At 36.5% G+C, this 19475-nt stretch overlaps 1 protein-coding gene across 1 annotated transcript in view; it reads right to left on the reverse strand.

Annotated features, from left to right (window-relative positions):
- Positions 1 to 19475, reverse strand: part of ZDHHC17 (zDHHC palmitoyltransferase 17) — a gene marked incomplete at its 5' end in the record, with an annotated part of 76409 nt that overhangs the window by 20208 nt on the left and 36726 nt on the right. The window contains 5 exon segments of the mRNA XM_082043472.1: positions 3574 to 3676; positions 6040 to 6182; positions 7504 to 7629; positions 12217 to 12379; positions 13714 to 13778. Coding sequence (XP_081899598.1) covers positions 3574 to 3676; positions 6040 to 6182; positions 7504 to 7629; positions 12217 to 12379; positions 13714 to 13778 — 600 coding nt within the window.

Here is a 19475-nt window from a genome sequence, read left to right on the forward strand (position 1 = left end):
CCCGAACTGAAAAATTGTGTAGTGTTTGTTTTCCTTAATCTAAAAGCCATCAATACATGAAGTATATTTGAAATAAGATAATCAAGTATTAGTCAATAACAAATTATTTAAAAATATAAACTGGTTTCCACCATCTCATTACATCAGTATTGCAAGTAGTATGCTGTATCAAAAAAGTTTAATTAATGAAATCTGCACACTCCCATTTGCACCAAATGGAAATGGTAGAACAACAAAAAAAAAACCAACCCTACTGTGCATATTTGGAGTTACAGCAAACCCTGACATCTTACAAAAACAAAGCAGTATAAGAACCTTCTGACATAACAGGCACTATTTGTTCAGCTGGAACTGAAAAGACTGTGTGAACAACTGAGATATGAACTCGGTACATGTGCCCTGGACTTTTACAGGACACAAGAGAGAATTCTACCTATAAAGGCTAATGAAAAATAATGAAATGTGAAATTCTAGTCTCATGTTATTAAAAGTGTAATTTCAAATCTTTTTGTTTACTTTAAAAATAAAACTAAATTAAGATACGGTGATTTAGTGTGCAGGATTTTTGAGGGTTCCCCCCCATTCTGCAAACTGCAGAAGATTAGAATACACTAACAGGGCAACACATAACTGTCCTTTCTTATGGGTAAAATACAGATAAAAGGGAAGCAATAATACAGCAGCACAACAGTGGCAGGGAAGGTTAAGACCATAGACTCATATACCTATAAATTCACAGATCATAACTTCCTCATTCCCAGCAAGAATAGGATTTCTATTTTAACAAATATACCAGAGTCAGAAGCTGCTGAGAAAAATCAAAGAGAATGGAAACATTTATGAAAAGTCAGTACACTAGAACTATCTAAACTGTTTGAATTTACTCTCAAGCTTGGTCTTTTAGAAGACATATCATTAGCCTTAGAAGTTATACTTAGTTTTCATATGATCACCCTGAAATTCAAGAAACCACACTGCTAATCTTTGGTTTTGTTTGTTCTTTATGACACATTGTTTCAACTGCCCTTTTCTGTCTCATTAGGATTAATCTGGGAAGACCAGATGATCTTCCAGACACCTTCAAAATATCTGCAAGAAAATTCTTACCAAACACCTGAATACTAAAGTAACACTTGCAGCAATTAAGATTTTGTATTACTTACAATACAAAGTTTCAATAATGCAATTAGTGATAGCTATTTAAGCTTAGAAACTTTTTTTCCTGAGCAGAAGATGGTCAGAATTCGTAAAAACCACCGGGCCAAGTTTCACCACTTGAATATTACAGAGTATAAAGTAGTACTCTGGTCTATCACAAGTAATCATATAAAGCTGTAAAAATAAAAGAATCCTTTCTCCAACCACAATGCTGTGCCTCATGCTATAAAAATAGAGCAGGCATGCGATTTCTTTTTTTTTTTTTTTTCCCAATAAAGCTACAGGGCAATTTTCCAGAAGAAGAATGAATTTAGAATCTTATTACAAAGACTTCCAATTAAAAATCATCAATTAAAGGAAGATGGCCTCAAGCAGTAAGTCTCTAAAACTGCTTGTCACAGAGAATTGTGTCAGCTCTAATGAAAGCAATTAGTAACCAAAGTTTTTAGACTACTACTACTGTGTAGTAGTTGCAAAGGTTTTGAGGTACCTACCTTAAATTACAGAAGCAGTACACTATTTTATTGACATTCTGAAGTTAGGCTTTATTAGGGTAAATAACTGTCTATGGTTACTACTTCCAGTGGACAACGAACATTATTCTGTAAACCAAGAAAAACCCCCAAAAAACAAAAGAAACTAACTTCAAGTTCCATTAAGCAGAACGGCTACCAGAAATAAAAATCTAAGCAACATGGTACAAATACGAAGAAAATACAAGCTTCAGGATTAAAATCTAACAATTCGGCAGCCTTAAGGGACGGCTTTCTACATCAAAATAGAGGTCGTCATCAGTTGTGTTGGCTGTGCAGTCATTTTAATATGGTCAAGGACTGTGATTTAAAGCTGTGCACATTCCGAGATGTGTCTCAAGCTGATGTTACATTAGCATGAAAAAGCATTTCACAATAGCTCAACATTCACAACCCAAAACATGGGGCAGCATTAGCAAATGTGATTTTCTAAAGAAAACCTCCAAGGTACGGAGAGATGAGATTCAAAAGGGATATCATGCAGTTATAACCGCCACAGAAATTTGTATTTTACTATTTGCCAAAAGTTGGCTTTTCTTAATAAAAAGAACAGAAAAGCAATTTTAGTCTAGCGGTAGGACATGTTTACGCAGCTCCACTCCATTGCATAAAAGCTGGAAAATACACTTCCATTTTAAACTACTGCTTTCTAAAATGCTTTTCATATTCATTTTGTACGCGCTTTCCTCATTCTGCAGTTACTAGTAAATTTAATTGAGTAAAAAGACAGAAAATCAGATCAGAGATGGGTAGCAGGACCAGCATTTCTAAATAACTCTTTCAAGACATATTCATGCTAACATTGATATTATTTTTTTTTTACTTAACAGCTGCTAGATTTTTAAGTTTGTTTTGTTTGTTTTAATTTGAAATAGCAGTCATCTCCAGCCACATGGGACTGGTATTACTCACAGCAGCACCTTTGCAAAGACTGTCAGCATGGAAGACAAAGGCAGCATGGAAGCAGGGTCTCGTCTCTGTTCTCAACCCAAAAACATCAGGCTCTTTTAGCTAAGGTTGGAGAACAACTTAATAAGATGGAAAAAGGGTTGCATTGCTACTTTCCTAGTTCATGGTAATTCCTTTGAGGATGAAAAGAAAACTGGGTTCTAGAAAAGTCAAACCAACATCCATCATAAATATTAAGTTCATTTCAACTATCTACAACTGGAAGAACTGTATCAAACATTTAATAAAACATTAATTCTCTATTTCATTTTCTTGGGTATTGTATTACAATACCCAAGAAAGTTGCCTAAAAAATTTGATCTATTTCCTTAAGGTGGATAACTGACATTCTTCAGTGAACTCTGAATAAATTTGTATGCCTATGAGTACGAAAAGTTCATATCTAGGTAGACAGTCAAAAACCATAAAAAGATGGGCATATGCAGAATGTCTATCATTAGTGTTGTTAATACACACATCCTCAAAAACTGAAAATATGGTGAATATATTTACAGTTTGTATGAAATGAAATGCAATTAAAATCTTTACAAAGAACTAACTATAAAGCTGGAACCATGAAATTACCCACTGCTTTTCAGAAAAGCAGTGTCTAAAATGTCAATTACACTTTGTCACCTCAAAGTCACAGCATACTTTATAGAGTTGCTTAAGAAATTGGTAAAGCATAGGAAGTTTCACAGACTACTATAAGCCAGTTTTGAGGAAAATCTTTCATTCACTGAAGCAAAGCAATAATGTGCACTTTTTCAAAGCAAGAAAGTAACTGCCATAAAGCCAAAACAATATTTAATGGAAATAGGCATTTTAAAATTGTAATTACTTTATTCACTCTCATATGTAGGGTAACTCTGGGTATTACCCCATACTACTAAGATAAAGAAAATATTACTTATTGTTTTACACAAAAAAGGATATCATTCCAAAACCAGAAGAACCACGTCACATACATCCAGAATTTCGTTGCCAGGTATATTCCAAGAGGCAGAGCACTGTGCATGGAGTGATCAAAGAATGACCTGTAAAGTAGAAGCAATGTCACACGGTAAGTTTCGAGTTATAAAATGTAAATCCTGAACTAATGTTTCTGAAAAACACTTCCCGTTAAAATATATATTATATGGTATAACGCAAAATACACCATGAAAACCATTTTCCTCACATTTACCTTCAAAGTTCACGAGAAATTCCCATTTTTCAACCTGTCCAGGTGAAGGGTCATGACTGACATGTATTTAATTAAAATTTATACATCCACCTTTGAAGTGAATGTCAAGAACTGGACAAGAAAGGCAGAATGAGTACATACTCATGCTATGACTACACTGTGAAAATAGTTCGAAATCTGTGAGATTCCTAGCCTACAGCATGGATAATGGTTGCAAACTACATTTACTTAATGAGATTTCAGTACTAAAGATATTTTGGAAACTCACACAATGAAAACAATATGTTAAAATTACTTAAGTAAGAAAAAAGCTTAAGAGAGACTTTGGTGTTACCATTCTACATACTTGAAATATTTCAGATTCTTGAATCTATTGCTTCAAGAAGTTGCCAATAGATAGTCGGGGAAAAAGCAGATTAATTTATTTCCTGTATCACTAGATTTGCCAGGTTCTAAGACAGAATGCTTGTACTTCAATTTTAAAAAAAATAAGCTAATCAGAATTATTTTTACCTTCTTATATTCTTGCATTTTAAAGTATATTCTGAATAAAGTTGAATTTAGTTGAGACAAACTAGGTGAGTGACTAGGTAACTAAATTTTCAAGAAAAAAATTGCTAAACATATCAAAAGTCCCACTCTTAACTGATAAATTCCTTGAAACAGAATTTCTTCCATCATCTGCCTAAATATCCTTTCATTGATGCTTTTTGTTTTGGTGGTGCCTTCAAGGGCTGTAACAAACAAATGTGAGCACCGAATAGTTTCTATTTCACTCCTTTACTCCCTTTCAGTAACTGTTTCTTCTCTAACAGAAGTTTCTTAGGTCTTTTATGAAAATCAAGGAAGATGAGCTAAGAGTGTAAGTACTAACTGAATATACATTTGGATACACAATAGTTACCTTTTTTTTTGTGCGTGTGAAAGGAGCAGGGAGGAAAACCCAGCTAAGCAGATTAGCTAAAATTCAATAGGGAAAGGAAATACTACTAGAATAACAGAAAAAGTTTCATTCAAAACAGGGCTTTGTGAAAAACACTTCAAAAAGTATTTATACCAAACAGTAAGCAAAGGATAAGAGAAAGTAATACTATTAATCCTGAATACATGTCAGGCAGGTCAAAAATATAAAACTCAATGAAACGTAGGTCTTCAGAAACCTGAAGAAATCTTGTCTGTGCCTCCTGCAGGATACATGGTTGAGGATTTGCATTGCCAAATAAATTACTTGTGGGAGGAGGTCAGCAAATTGCACAGTCTCAGAGATGACAAAAAGACTGAACAAATCATCTCCAAGATCCTGCAGAGACAAAGGCTTGGTGACCTCCCACCCCCCTCCAAGTGTACCAAGTTCACTAATATTCTATTAAATTGGTTTAAGGAACAGATATATTTTATTTTCCTCTTTAAACAGAAAGGAAGGAAAAGCAAGTGGTTCTAATAAACATAATATCTGATGCCAGAAAAGCAGAAAATTCTTAAGTATGAAGATATAAGTTCTTCTATACATGCTACACATGGAAATGAAAAGCAAAGGATAAATGAAGTAGTCTTCAGATACTGAAAATCTGTTGGAGCGTGCCTCTGTGTGTGTGTATGCATGTGCATTTACAGATAATTAAAATAATCAAACACAACAAACTCTTTATGATGAGGTAACAAATGAAAAACATTATCAGAAAGCAGCCTTTTTCTTTAGTTATCCTTTTCCACAACAACAGAAGCTATAAAACCTGACTCTGACTTCATTTCTCTATATAAATCTTTTCAGGTGCCTTTGGGTATTTAAATTCTAAATGATTGGGTTTAAATAGCAAGCTTGCACATTTATTTTTTTCTGTTCCTTTCTAGTAATTTTTCCCTTGACTGCTTTATTCAAAATTAATTCTGATAACTCCTTGTACACAGACATTCAGCACCCTCCTCTGGAGAATGACTGAATTTCTGTTCTGCTGTTAGCTTGTCTCAGCTCAGTGGTATTCACTCAAAGTAATTCCATGGCTATTTGCAAGAAAACAGAGCATTACCAGAGAAAAAGTTGCACAAGGTATTTCCCAGAAATATAATTTTAAAAATTCCAACAAGAAAATAAATGCTGCATGTTGAAAAACAACACACAAAAAAAGAAATTTAAGATTATTTATCCAATAAAGATCCCAGCGAAACACCTCTTGTGTGCACACGAAACAGACAGAATCCTGGTAAAAAACTTACTTTGAAAGAAACTGCACCATAGCCCAAACGCCACCATACATCAGCCCTTTAATGAGCCAAGAATCAATGTCTAGGTCTGCTATAAACCCAACCAGCCAAATTACTAGGAAAGGAGTTCCCAGCATCACCTTCTGACGGAATTCCTGTATAGAAACAAATATCAGTAAGTAATATTCTAGAATAAATAGGACAGTCACAAAAGCTTAAATAAATTTTCAGGAAGATTGACAGAGGAGGAGGAATCTTCATAAATTTTTGTCATTTCCTGTACTTACGTATCTCCATTGTATGGGCAAGAAAAAAAAATCCTAAAACTTCATAGCAAATCAATTGATTCCTTTATTTTAGAAGAACTGTCTTCTAAAGACTTTACTCTTAATTCAGAATAAAGGCACCAGCATATCTTTTTTAAGAACCTGTCAAAGTGTATAAACTACTACACAGCACATGGCAATCTCGGTGAAGTTTAAAGACTGAAGTTATGTAATGAATAGATAAATTCATACTGAAGCACCTATGAAGAAAGACAGGACCTTTTTTGTTTTATACTATGTGAGTAAAATTCTTGATGCAGGCATTGAACTCTTAGCAGATATTCAAAGCACAGCCACAATGCACATGTACACATAATGCAATGCACAAATCACTTAAAGTCAATAATCACTGCACTACTGTATTACCACAGGGTTAAAAGCACGGGCTGTGGCCAGTGCTTTAACCATCAACATGCAATGTATCTTTAAATCAAGAACTTTTAACAAATCAGTGACAGCAATATTTAATAACAAGCACAGCAGTCAGCCTAGTAAGAAAATATCAACTCTATGTAAGTTATCAAACTACAGGCAAGTAGATAGTTTTTCAAGCTAGAGCAATATGTCACCCTTCATACCCTCATTTCTTGCTTCCTCCTATCTGCAGTATTAAATAACAACATGAGAAGAAAAAGGCCTCCACATCACAAATTTACATATTACATTATACTGCCAAGACTGACTGCTGTTTTTGTTCAACACAAAACACTAAGGATCAGAGAGGAGATCAGAGTTCAGAATATCTAAAATGCTTCTTTCTTTAGATACTTGTGTCAAGGTTTAAGGCAAGGCGGCAATAAACCGTGGCAGACGCTCCCTGTTAGTCCCTTGAAAGTCAGCTTTGTGAAAGTCATTGCTATCCTCAACAATACCAGGCCATTTAGTACTTTCCTAATGTTTATTTAGTACAAAAACTAAAGGTAACTGTGTGGAAGTTTAGGGTTTTCTTTCCTCTTGCTTTGAATAAAGAGTTGTTTTTTTTTTTCTTTTTGTCTTTTGCAATTACTTTTGCCTTAACAAAAAGATGGTTCCCAAAACTGAAATGTGGGGAAACCACAGTACTGAACTGCTTACCTTAAACAAACAAACACACACACCCCAAAACCAACAGCAGCAGTAATGTTGATTTATGTGTGATACTACTTCTTACCTTATCAGCTTTTAGTTTTCTCAAAAAGGATGGGCTGTCATATCCCTTTGCCTGTCTTGCTTCCTGTAGGTGATTGATCATCCAAACGTTTTTCCTCTGTTTTGCTAAATCAAGTGGCGATTCTCCCTGACAGAAGTATAAAAGTGGGAAACATCCAATTTAAAAATAAAATGCATTCAGAGCACTTTTGCAACAGAAGATTGGCAGGTAAAAATGATACATTTTAAATTAGTTCAAGCTACATTCTGGCACACTTTTGGCTCTGCAGCTTACTTGACACCAAACATCAATCATTCCTTCTGGTCTTTTTCACTCTCATAACTATACATGCGTGGACAAGTAGATTAAATGTGTGATTCTGACAATATGTATGTCCTGACATAGCAATAATTGTTGCCTTTGGCATAACACATCTGTGTTTCACTGTTCTACACACAGTCTACTAGTCCGTAAACGAAGGGCTGTGCTTCCCCCTCAGCTATTGACAGGCAGCAGAAATCAAGCAAAGAATAAGAACTCGTGACCCACTGGATCATGGAAGCTCTCCCAGTTTAAAGTCTGACTTCTCAGTTAACTCTCTGCCTTTTCAGCAGAGTGAAGTTACTAAAATGTTTCTATGATGATTTTTTTCCACAAGCTTAATATTCTTATATTCGTCTCTGTTACTGAAGTCCTAGGAAGAAAACAGGAAAGGATAAACTGATTTCTCATGTCCAACTTACTCCAAAACTCTGAACTTTCACGCTTAGCTTATGCTTCGCATACTTTGGGATGCTAAGCATGGTCCATGTTTTCTCTTTCCCTGCTTTCAGAGAGGACTGACAGACAAAGCGAGATAGAGACAGAGAGAGATACAGGGGCCAAAGGTGCCTATCAAACTGATTTGATTTTATTGCTTTTTAAACACTTAGGAAGAGAGCTAAATGAAAGTTACTGACTGAATCTAAAATTATAGAGGAGGCAAGAGACAACCAATTGCAGGTACCTCCAGCTTCAGTTTTGCATATGACTCCTCCTCTCTTCTACTGGAGTTAACTCCCCTCCTAAACAAACCATTCATGGAGGCTTGAAAAATGGCTGAATCCTCCATCGCACGGCCCCCTCCTAAAAAAAAAGTGAGACAGGTACCAGAAACTGAAATTACCCAGAAAGGGCAATAATTACTATAGACAGAAGGGATTTCAAAGATTAAAGTACAGTCAGCTACCTATATCCCATAGAAAAACAATGGGAACTGAGTACTTAACTGCCATTTTTGCCTTTGAAATCTTTCTTGATATCTCTAAAAGGAGGGTAAATAGCACAGACTACAGATTATCAGGTGAAGCTTTTTGCTGTTTAACAGGACCTTGCACTTCTTCTGTGGGAGAAGTTTAACTAGCAAAATCAGTTAAAAAACAATAATCTTTTGACTTAACTTGGCTAACAAAGTTATCTAGAGCCAGATGTTTAAGAAACAAATTAACTCCATCCTCAACAGAAATGCCTGAAATCAAACTATGGTGCCTGCTTCATCATAAATTTAATAGCACCTTGAATTGCTAGTATCTGGAAAACTCCAGAGATGCTGTTGTTTTAATATCACCTTATATATCCAGTCTGTAAAGATTACCTGTGGACAAGCAATCCCCTCTGGGAGTTGATCTCCCAAGTAAATCCTGAAGTTGTCTTGGGGTCCAGCTGAGCATCCCTTCCACTAGAGGGCCATGAGACACCTAGGAACTGCCTAGATAAAAAGATTGAGGGAGCTTTAAAGAAGTCTTTGACTATGCTTCTCATCATCTGGCCATTTTAATATTTTCCTTGTATTCACAAGGGTGGTGGATGGCTGACTTGGTTAGACAGAAAAACAAAAGAAACCAAACCAAACCAAAACAGGGTACTTAATCTAGTTACACACTTGTTTGTCAGCAAGCAATAAGGCTTCAATAGCATATATTTTAAGTGTTTAGACAGAGTCCTCTGAAGTGTCATTACGATAAGCAACTTTCCATGTAGACTTCCACAGACAAGCCTACAGATACACTGCAAAATCAAGAAACTACATCTAAAGTCCATTCAATGATTTATTAACAGATTTGGGTGTTTTTTTCAATATATCTTCCTTAAATCACAAAAGCTCTTTCTGGTCTCCATCACTCTCTAGTGAAAAAGGAGCTTCTGCTTATATTTAAACAAAGTATACAGGTTTCCCCCCCCAATGCCCAGCAATCATCTGACTCCCTGTGAAATTCTGTCCTGATATGCCCAGTCTGTCTACAAGTGTGGCAAGATAATTTCCTTAACAAAAAATCAACCAAATAAAAAACACAACACACTTTACTTCAACTGCGGAAAAGCAGCTTCCAACTCCAAGTTGTAATCCAGTTCTCAAAAAGGAAGAAGAAAGTATCTTACCACCAAAAGAAAAGTATTGTTTTCTTGTATAGCATAACGTAAAGAAGATAAATAACACAAACAGGACAAACCCGCTGCTTGTTACAAGCTTTGTTCTGGAATAAGAGTGCTACTGTTCATATATTCTCGAACTGTCAGGCAAAGTAAAAAGAGCACCTTACTGGTTCCAGTTTGTCCCATACCTCAGTGGCCAGCAGCATGTGCCTCTAACACAGACCGCCCAGAGCTGAGAACAAGGTCAAACCTTGCACCTTATATTTCGGCCACTTCAGAATTTAAAAAAGATGAAGGGCTTTCAGCCAGTGTATTTCTTTAACCTGAGCTGTCTTACCGCCATTCTTGGTCAATTCCACGAGCTACCTGAGAAAAGGACTTTGCTAGATAGTGCTGCAGAAATCTCCAAGTGACTGCATCAGAAAGGAGGCTTTCACGATTCCTTTTATTTCTGGGGGAACATAAGCCAGACACTTCACAACCGGTTTTTGGTTCAAAGAAAACTTTTTTTTCTGAGCAGTCAAAGGAGAAGCACCAAACTGAGTTTCTATATACCTACAAAAAACGAACCAAATTCTTATGTTTCCTATATGTTTACCATCACCCAAATCAGCATATGTTATAAAGTCACTGGCAGGATGACAGAACTGCCACTGTTAGAATGATTTCTGATCCTCTGAAGATCCTAGACACATGGGAAGGCATGCAAGAAACCCAGACTCCACTGCAGAAGGCAGGCATGTTAATGAAACCAGGCACATGTCTTCTGGCATGACTGGAAAGATAATCATGATCCAGCAGGTCCAAAAACCTTTTTTTCTACTGACTGCTGCTGTCTGTCAATAAAGAAGGAGAGACCATGAACTGCTTCAGGCTAGCAGATACTTTTTAATTTGGCCAAACATAGGAATTTTTATTACAGATTTCATAAGAGTCCAGAAATGTAGGTAAGGCAATGACTTTAAAGCTCTAATCACACTAGTCAGACTGCCAAGGGAAGCAAGGTACGACACTGATTTTTTTTTCCACAAAAATGCCTTAATTTTACCATTAGGTGTCATAGAAAAAAAGCTTTTTAACAGTTTACAAGAAATGAGACTAGAAGCATAATTCATCCACACGACTGACCTTACAGACCAGGAATAATTATTATAAAATCACATCAGTACATGTAAGAAACTAGTTGATTTGTTTTAAACACGTGAAAAGCCATGTGATTTTTCTAATGAGTTTTCAGTCATGATCATCAGTATTTCTGATATTCTAAAGTGGATCTAGGACCTAGAAAAGCTACTAGTAAAATTTGACTGCACCCTTAAAAACACTGTTCCATGCTGTTCAAGAAAACAGATGTGAATATATATAGATATATTTTTAGCATATTTCTATCACTTGTGGCCAAGCAAAATAGGCCCTGGCCGTCTTAATCATCAGGGAAAATGATGACAGGTCAAATAAATTTAATCAAGTATTTAATATTTTATAAATGTAGATTTACAGCTCTATTTTCCAGTTCAATTGCTCCATATGTAATGCTAAGTGGAAAACAGAAATATTTGAAGAGAAATTGAGAATTCTTTTTTCTAAAAGTAAATTCTTCTCTGACAGCACAGAAGAAACACCTTGGGTGATGAAGTGCTTCTAATTTAATATACAGATTAGTCTGGAGGCAATGGACAAAACCATGTTCAATAGGCGCACCTTCCACTGCTGGAGAAGTTCTTATAGACTCCAAGTCTCTGGCATAAATTCGAACAGCTGCTTGGCTGGTCTAACGTATGCTGGGGATGGGCTCTGATAGTGCGGAATTTAGCTGCATCATTAAGAGGTTCTCGTAGAATAATCAGGCAACTTAAAGTTCTGATGCAAAAAAAGAGCCCATTTTCATATTTTACTCGTATTGGTGTTTTTAGGCCTCCAACTTCCTTACTGCCACTGGGAGATATAATAGATGTCTCACATCTCACTTCTCACTCCAACAAATAGACAGTCACCCCAGAACTTCACTAGAAGACATCTGGTCAGATTTCCAATTTTGCATCCAAATGCATGGGTCTTCACACATGCGGTATAATTGCACATCCCCCTGACATATATTTGCACATAACCGTTGGTAAATTATTTATATCAGTACTTCTGAAGGTGCAGATTTAGTGGTTATGCAACACTGTTCGGAAAAACTGATTCCCAAATCAAACATTAGTGGCACAGCTTTTGCTCCATCTCCATGTCCCACCATACCCACAATAATAAACTATTCTCGAGAGGCAATGCTATTTCTGCCTCAAACCACCCACAATAAATAAAAGACTGAGTGTTTACCTTTATATTTTGAGCATCAACATTAGCTCCAGCTTCTAACAGAAGACTAATAACTGTCGTATTTCCTGCTAGCACAGCCCAGTGCAACGCTGTGTTTTTGTGATATTTGTCTCCAAGATTAACAGAAACATTAAATGTAAGTAGTAATCGGGTTGGATCCACACTAGAAAAGAAAACTCTCATTAGATTACAGTAGACGAATTCAAATACATACTAACTTATTGTTAACGTGTTCAATTTCTATAGAGGACATTGATCAGGTACACTATGTAATAGCAAAGTGACTTTTGCTGACAATTATGAATGGCTCAAAGTCCCTTCCCACCAGAGAGCAACCACAATTCTATTGACTTTAAAGGAGCTGGTAAGACAGCTTGTTCTGGGATGTCATGAAGCACATTTGGTATACAATTCTGTATTCATGTTTACCAAAACCTAACAGTACTAACAAACAGGTTTGTAAAAGCACACACGATTATATACTTGCCAGATAACAACCAAAGTTCAAAACATATTATGTTTCTACTTCGTATTCCAAAAGATGAAAACACAATAGGATGATAATGTTGGTGATGGCAGGTATTTGTAAAAGTTAGCCTATGTTCCTCTCAACAATCGATGGAGACAGGCTCTTCTGAGCAGGAATCTAATTCAGACAAATTTGCTCTTGGGAGAAGTGTCATTTTACACCAGCTTTTTCAAATCAACTCCACAGGAAGATTTACTTTGCAAACTTGTATTAGTAAGTACTCGTGCATAATGTCCTCTCTCTTGAATAGGTCATTGTACTGGTTTTGGCTGGGAAAGAGTTAATTTTCTTCATAGTAGCTTGTATGGTGCTATGTTTTGGATATGTGACCAAAACAGTGCTTATAATACAGAGATATTTTTGTTACTGCTGAGCAGTGCTTACACAGCATCAAGGCCTTTTCTGCTTCTCACTCCACTCCACTAGCAAGTAGGCAGGGGGTGAACAAGAAGTTGGAGGGGACACAGCTGGGACAGCTAAGCCAAATGACCACAGGGATATTCCATACTGTATGACTTGTGCTCAGCATATGAAGCTGGGGGAAAGAAGGAGGAAGGGAAGACATTTGGAATTATGACACCTGCCTTCCCAAGTAACTTTTACATGTGATGGAGCCATTTCCTGGAAATGGCCAAGCATCTGCCTGCCCATGGGAAGCAGTGAATGAATCCCTTATTTTGCTCTGCGTGGGCATGCAGCTTTTGCTTCATCCATTAAACTGTCTTCATCTTAACCCATGAGTTTTCTCACTTTTACCCTTCCCATTCTCCTCCCCATCCCAATGACGGAGAGTGAGTGAGGGGCTGTGTGGGCCTCAGCTGCTGGCTGGGGTTAAGCCACAACAATCACAAATGAAGAAAGATAATTTGGCAATTGTCAAAAAGAATTTCCAAAAAATCAAAACCAGTCACTAGCCTACGCCATTTAGTTAACATCAAGAGAAAGTCAATACTGCAGTGAGATATTACCTATGTGTTCTGTAAGCTGCCCACATTAAAGGTGTCATTCCATTTTGATCCATCATATCTACATCCTAAAAAAAGGAAAAGAGAACAAAAAAAAACGTTGGTGAGACAAATAAGCATGTTTAAGTTCCAGTAAATACACGGTTTGCAATGAGATGCAGTATTTTAAAACTAAGCAACTGAACTAGAGAAATCCTGGCAAGCTTTTAGTACATAATAAAATAGTATTAAAAATGAAAACAGACATTAATACCACTGTTGCAAAAATATAACCATTCCAATATACTTTGGAAACTAAGGAACAGGCGTGCTGTAAAACACCAATCATTTCTATGTTATTATTAGTCTTCAACATCAAAAATATACATAGATGGTGTAATACTGCACTCAAAAGCAGGAAGAACACACCTAGAACCTTCTTTTCCACTCCATTAGCCTGTCAAACACCCAGAACCCTGGGATCCCTACTTGTAGTGCTGCTAGCCTGACTCAGGCAGATGTTTTTCAGGAAATCCAATTCAGTTCTTGCAAATAATAGCTGTTAAAACATCTCTAGCCTGCAAATACCTTTACATATCTGAGTTTTTACTCTGAATAAAAAATAAGGAATTACTCTGTTCAGTAAAAAATAAAAACAAACAAACAAACACACACCCCCCCCCCAAAAAAAAAAAGAAAAAAAAAAAACAAACAAAAATACATGATTGATGGAAAGAGAGAACCATTACTTTATTGTGGTTTGTTCAGAAAAGAGTTACATGCATTGACACCAGGATCCAAGTATGTTTGCCCTCAGTTCTTGTAAAGACTACATCCTCCTCAGCCTGTTTGCACTCCTTTTAACCTCCTGTTGTTGAGATCATGAAGGACATTAGAACTGAAGCCTAAACTGAAGGTCATTCATCTTTGAGAAGCATGACTTTGATTCACAGATCACACTGTGTGAACAACATATTTTAAAGATTCTACAACATGAGCAATCACACTTTCATCCTTGGATTCCACATAGAAAAGCAATTCTTCATAACCAACAGCAGGGGCAGGTAAAATGATTCCTTCAGTGATTGCACCTGACAAATCAAAACTGCACTTTGCACACTAGGTGACACTCAGCTAAAGGAAAAAAGAAAAACAAAACAAAAAAACCCACAACACATGAGCTCCAGACTGTTCTCTGCACATAAATTACCTAGGCAGGCTACAGCTATTACACATATTAAGGTCCAGCATGAGCTGAGGTAGATCCCTTTTCAAAGGAACTGTAACTATAGGAAAAGGAACTCAGATTCCTTAGCATGCTGTTTTATAGATAAAGCAAAGATGGATAGCAGACGCATGCCCTAAAAAAAACCACCATCAAAAATTCTTTGTTATTCTGCCAGATCATTACTACAGCCACACAAGTGGGACATTTCAGAAAGGAAGCTCTGTTGCTGCATTTTACCAAAGGGCTGAGGCAAAAATATGACCCTTTCAGCAGCAGGTACATATTGGAAGACTGTTCTATTCTGATGTGTACCAATTTTAACATTAATTTCTTGTTTAACTCTTGGTGACAGGTCAATCTGATAATGCTCATGGAGAGGTGTACCTATGCTGTTAGGACAACAATAAGAGCACTGCAAGAACAAAATATTTCAACAGTAAGTGATGCAATGATAAAAAAAAAAATCACGCAAACTACTGCCCTGTGTATGTATTTCAAGTGTGAACTCCTTGAACCACAACTAGCAAATTTTTCACTTCTTTCTGAAAAAGAACAACTTTGCATATGCAAAGATAACCAGACTGAATCCCAGGACACTAACACAACATTCTACAAAAAGCTTTTGAAGAGGCAAAAATATAGGGGAGAAAGAGCTTCCTGCATGGAAAAGAGCTGTAGCAACTCTTTTGCTGCTTAACACTACTTTCTGAAAGTAATGTAGCTGACAATGTAGGATTCGCTAGAGATCACAGCAGCATTTAAGTTTATCGGGACAAGAATGGTCAAACCAGTACTGTGATACAACACAGCCTTTTCAAAAGCACAAAAAGCATCAAGGGATTCCACTTAAAAGTACAGAATCATAGAATGGTTGGGGTTGGAAGGGGCCTCTGCAGATCATCTAGTCCAACCACCTGCTAAAGCAGGTTCACTAGAGCAGCTCAAACACAGATGTGTCCAGGGGGGTTTGAATGTCTCCAGAGAAGGAGACTCCACAACCTCTCTGGGCAGCCTGTTCCAGGGTTCTGGCAGCCTCAAAGTAAAGATTTTTTTCTTCATATTCAGATGGAACCTCCAGTGCTTCAATCTGTGCCTGTTGCCCCTCACCCTGTTGTTGGGCATCACCGAAAGGAGTCTGGTCCCATCCTCCTGACACCCACCCTTGAGATATTTATAAATATTGATGAGATCCCCTTTCAGCCTTCTCTTCTCCAGGCTGAACAGACCCAGTTCTCTCAGTCTCTCTTCATAAGGAAGGTGCTCTAGGCCCCTAATGATCTTCATAGCACATACATTAAATTGCACAGAAGGAGACCAGAAATTTTATGCTCTTCAGATCCATTACTGGTTATTTCACAAAACAAAGGCCTTCACAGAAAGACCCACTATGTCCTTGTTCAGAATCCTGTTCTCCACAAGGGAAAGGTCTCCTTCACATGGACTGTCACCCAGGGAAAGGGAAACAGGCTTCTAAAGAGATGACATGTTTAAAAGCATATAGTAAGATTTTTTGAGAAGGGAGAGGTAAGCTGAAAACATTTTCTAATTTAGGAAAGATATGTGCTAGTTATTCACTAAAAGCAGAAATTTTGCAGGATTCTTGTGGAATGAACTGATTGCAGATCAACAGTCGGCTCATCAAGCAAGGTAACACAGAACTGAACCTACCTTATTCTTTCAAACAACAAAGCTCTGTCCTGAATACTCTAGTCCATCAGAGTCAGTTTTGACAAACATGAGAAAGAAACATGACTGGACTTATAATTCTGTATGTAATATGCTGTAAGTTCGGTCCAGGGAATAAACACTTGGTTCAGTGTCTTTCACTGGCCATTGATAGTTGAACTATGAGTTTGAAATAAACTATAATTCTAGCTCTAGAATATTTCCTACAACCTGATTTTACCCTGCTAGTAACTTTATAGTCACTCATTATCTGTGATTGAAGTAAGTTATCTCACACATGCTGCAGGATAAGAACATATTATTCCACCATCCAACATATCATAACCATATCTTAACTTTTTCTGGGGTGACATGTTTGAGTATGCTAGGTCCTGACAGGCCTTTGGCATTTTAAGTAAGCACAGTGTCAAGAGTCAAGTAGTACGAGCATCAAATTTGAACATTTTTAAGTGCCTTCAAGCTCTTTCTAGTTTTTCTTTGTTTGTTTTTGTTTGTTTGTTTGTTTGTTTGGGGGTTTTGTTTTTAATAATCATCTTTCCTAAACTTGTACTGTGTACTGTGCTACAGATTCTGCTACTTGCTACGTGGTTATATTTTTATCGTGTTCTTGCGCCAGGTTTCATTTTGGCCCAGGCAACATATTGACACAAACAACATGAGCAAATTATGATACAGCCAGGTATTAGTCTCTCAAAATTCAGGAAGAGGCACAACTAAATAAAAACCAACAGCTACCAGACACTGCTGCCTCTTGGCTGCGTAGCACTAGCTGGCATGAACGTGGGTTCACTTTCAGCCAAGGCCAGAGGGCATCTGACCAAGACATCTTCCCTTACACTTCACTCCAGAAGCTGAAGGATGTGACTCGAGCCTCAGATGGGAAATGTCACCATTGGCTGCTGCAGCCCAGGAAGAGCGTGAAGCAGCAACACCCAAGTTAGGTTCCAGTTCTGTCTCAAAAAGGCACAAGAAGCAATTTAGGAGCAACTTCATAATCCACCTGTCAGTTCTCTACAAAGTTATAAAAACTGGCTCTCCTCTGACCATGCAGGTCCACAAAAGCATCAGCATCAGAACTAACAAATCACAACAGCCTACACTGACCTTTATTTTGACATTTATTTAGTTGTTGTTTACCACACAGGTACTACAATTAGATTCAGAACAAGGTCAAACCTACTTTTAGGATATAAGAGAACAACTTTGCAGGTAGTATACACAGCAAGCTCACAGAGGCAAAAGCAGTTCAAGTTTCCAAAACCAGACCATGGCACCACAAAGGAAAAAAAACAATTGGGGGGGAGGGATTAACACCCTCATATGTACTTAGTAAATAGAATAAAAAGTAGAATCATGTATTTCCCATAACTTCTACAAAAATCATGTAGTTTCTGTAACTGTATGAAGTATAGCTAGAGAACTATGAGTTTAGGGATTATTATTTACAATGCTATTGATATTGCTATATTTTAAACATACTATATATTAAACATGCAAATCAATCCATATTTTTCAAGTTGAATTTTTAGAAGTGCTTCCAAAAATAACTGCTAAAATTAATTCAAACCTACAGCATGGATAGGATACCAAAATCATACTTAATAACATTTGGGGATTAAATAAGAATTATCCTTTTAAAAATAAGTTATTAATAACAAAAGCTGTTTCCAACATAAAAGGTTTTAAATTTTAAAGCAAGTTTTGTGCTTATGTATATATATGTGTGTGTATATATGTATATACATGTATTACACATATAAACACGCACAGCTTCTTTTGGACTGAAGTAGTATATGCTCAGATAAAGAGAGCAAACAAACATTTACAGGGAGATTTCATAATCACAGTAGAACATTTTAAAGGCCATTTATCCTTCATTAATGCTATGCTTTAAAAAAGTTTGCACATGTATAACAGCTGCAAGATTTTTCTAGTAACATAAAACCCACATACAATTATACATAATTTGTGAACAAAATCCAAAACTTGTTCCTGATGAAAAAGCACTTCTCTCCAATCATTATCTCCTACAAAGTAGTGATTATATATGATCAGCCCCTTCTTGTGCCTGCCTGCTCTCTATCATACACTAAATGCTGTTTTACCAAACAGTTCTTAGATATAAACTGAATACTGCATGGAGCAATAGTTTATTTTTTTACAGGCACAGATCATTTTCTACAGCAAATTTAATGTTTGTTTTACACAGACCCAACCTACTGATTTCATAGTCATATTCCACTTGACTCATTGGATTGTATCTCACTTGTTGTTTGAAAGAATAAACAGAATATAGCAGTGTGAACAGCGGTAGCAAGACTGTAAAAATAAAGGAGGGCCTTGATTTTTCTATATGTAAATAAAATTTGTGCTTCATGTATCTGTGGGTGAGTAAATCTACAAATTATAATGCAGGGTGAGTAGCAAAAAGGTGAACATGTTTCTGAGCATACAGAATGAAGGATGGAAGGCAATGAGAACACTAATGAATACACAAGCTATATACACACTTTACAGATCTAGCAGTAATATAAGAGGCTAGCAAGGTTTGGAGTTGGTTTGTTTTTTCTTTATTTACACATGCATGCAATTAGTAACAGCAATAAATACAAGTTGTGGACTGAGGTGTAAAAAAAAAGAGATGACCTATAACAATTCTTTGGCATTAGTTTTTTTACCTGTGTATAAACTGATGATTCTGTGAAGAATTCTAAAATATTTGTCATAATTGTCATTGTTAACATTTAAAGATCACATTAATTACAAATAAAGAATGGTAAAAGAGTAACTGCCAGAATATCCATATACTACATTAGACAGGTACGAATTAAGGCCAAAGTACTCAGACCACTGTTAGAAGAAATGAAGTTAG

The sequence above is a fragment of the Streptopelia decaocto genome (genome assembly GCF_964273445.1).
Source record: "Streptopelia decaocto genome assembly, chromosome: 1".
In the NCBI taxonomy this organism is placed as follows: Eukaryota; Metazoa; Chordata; class Aves; order Columbiformes; family Columbidae; genus Streptopelia; species Streptopelia decaocto.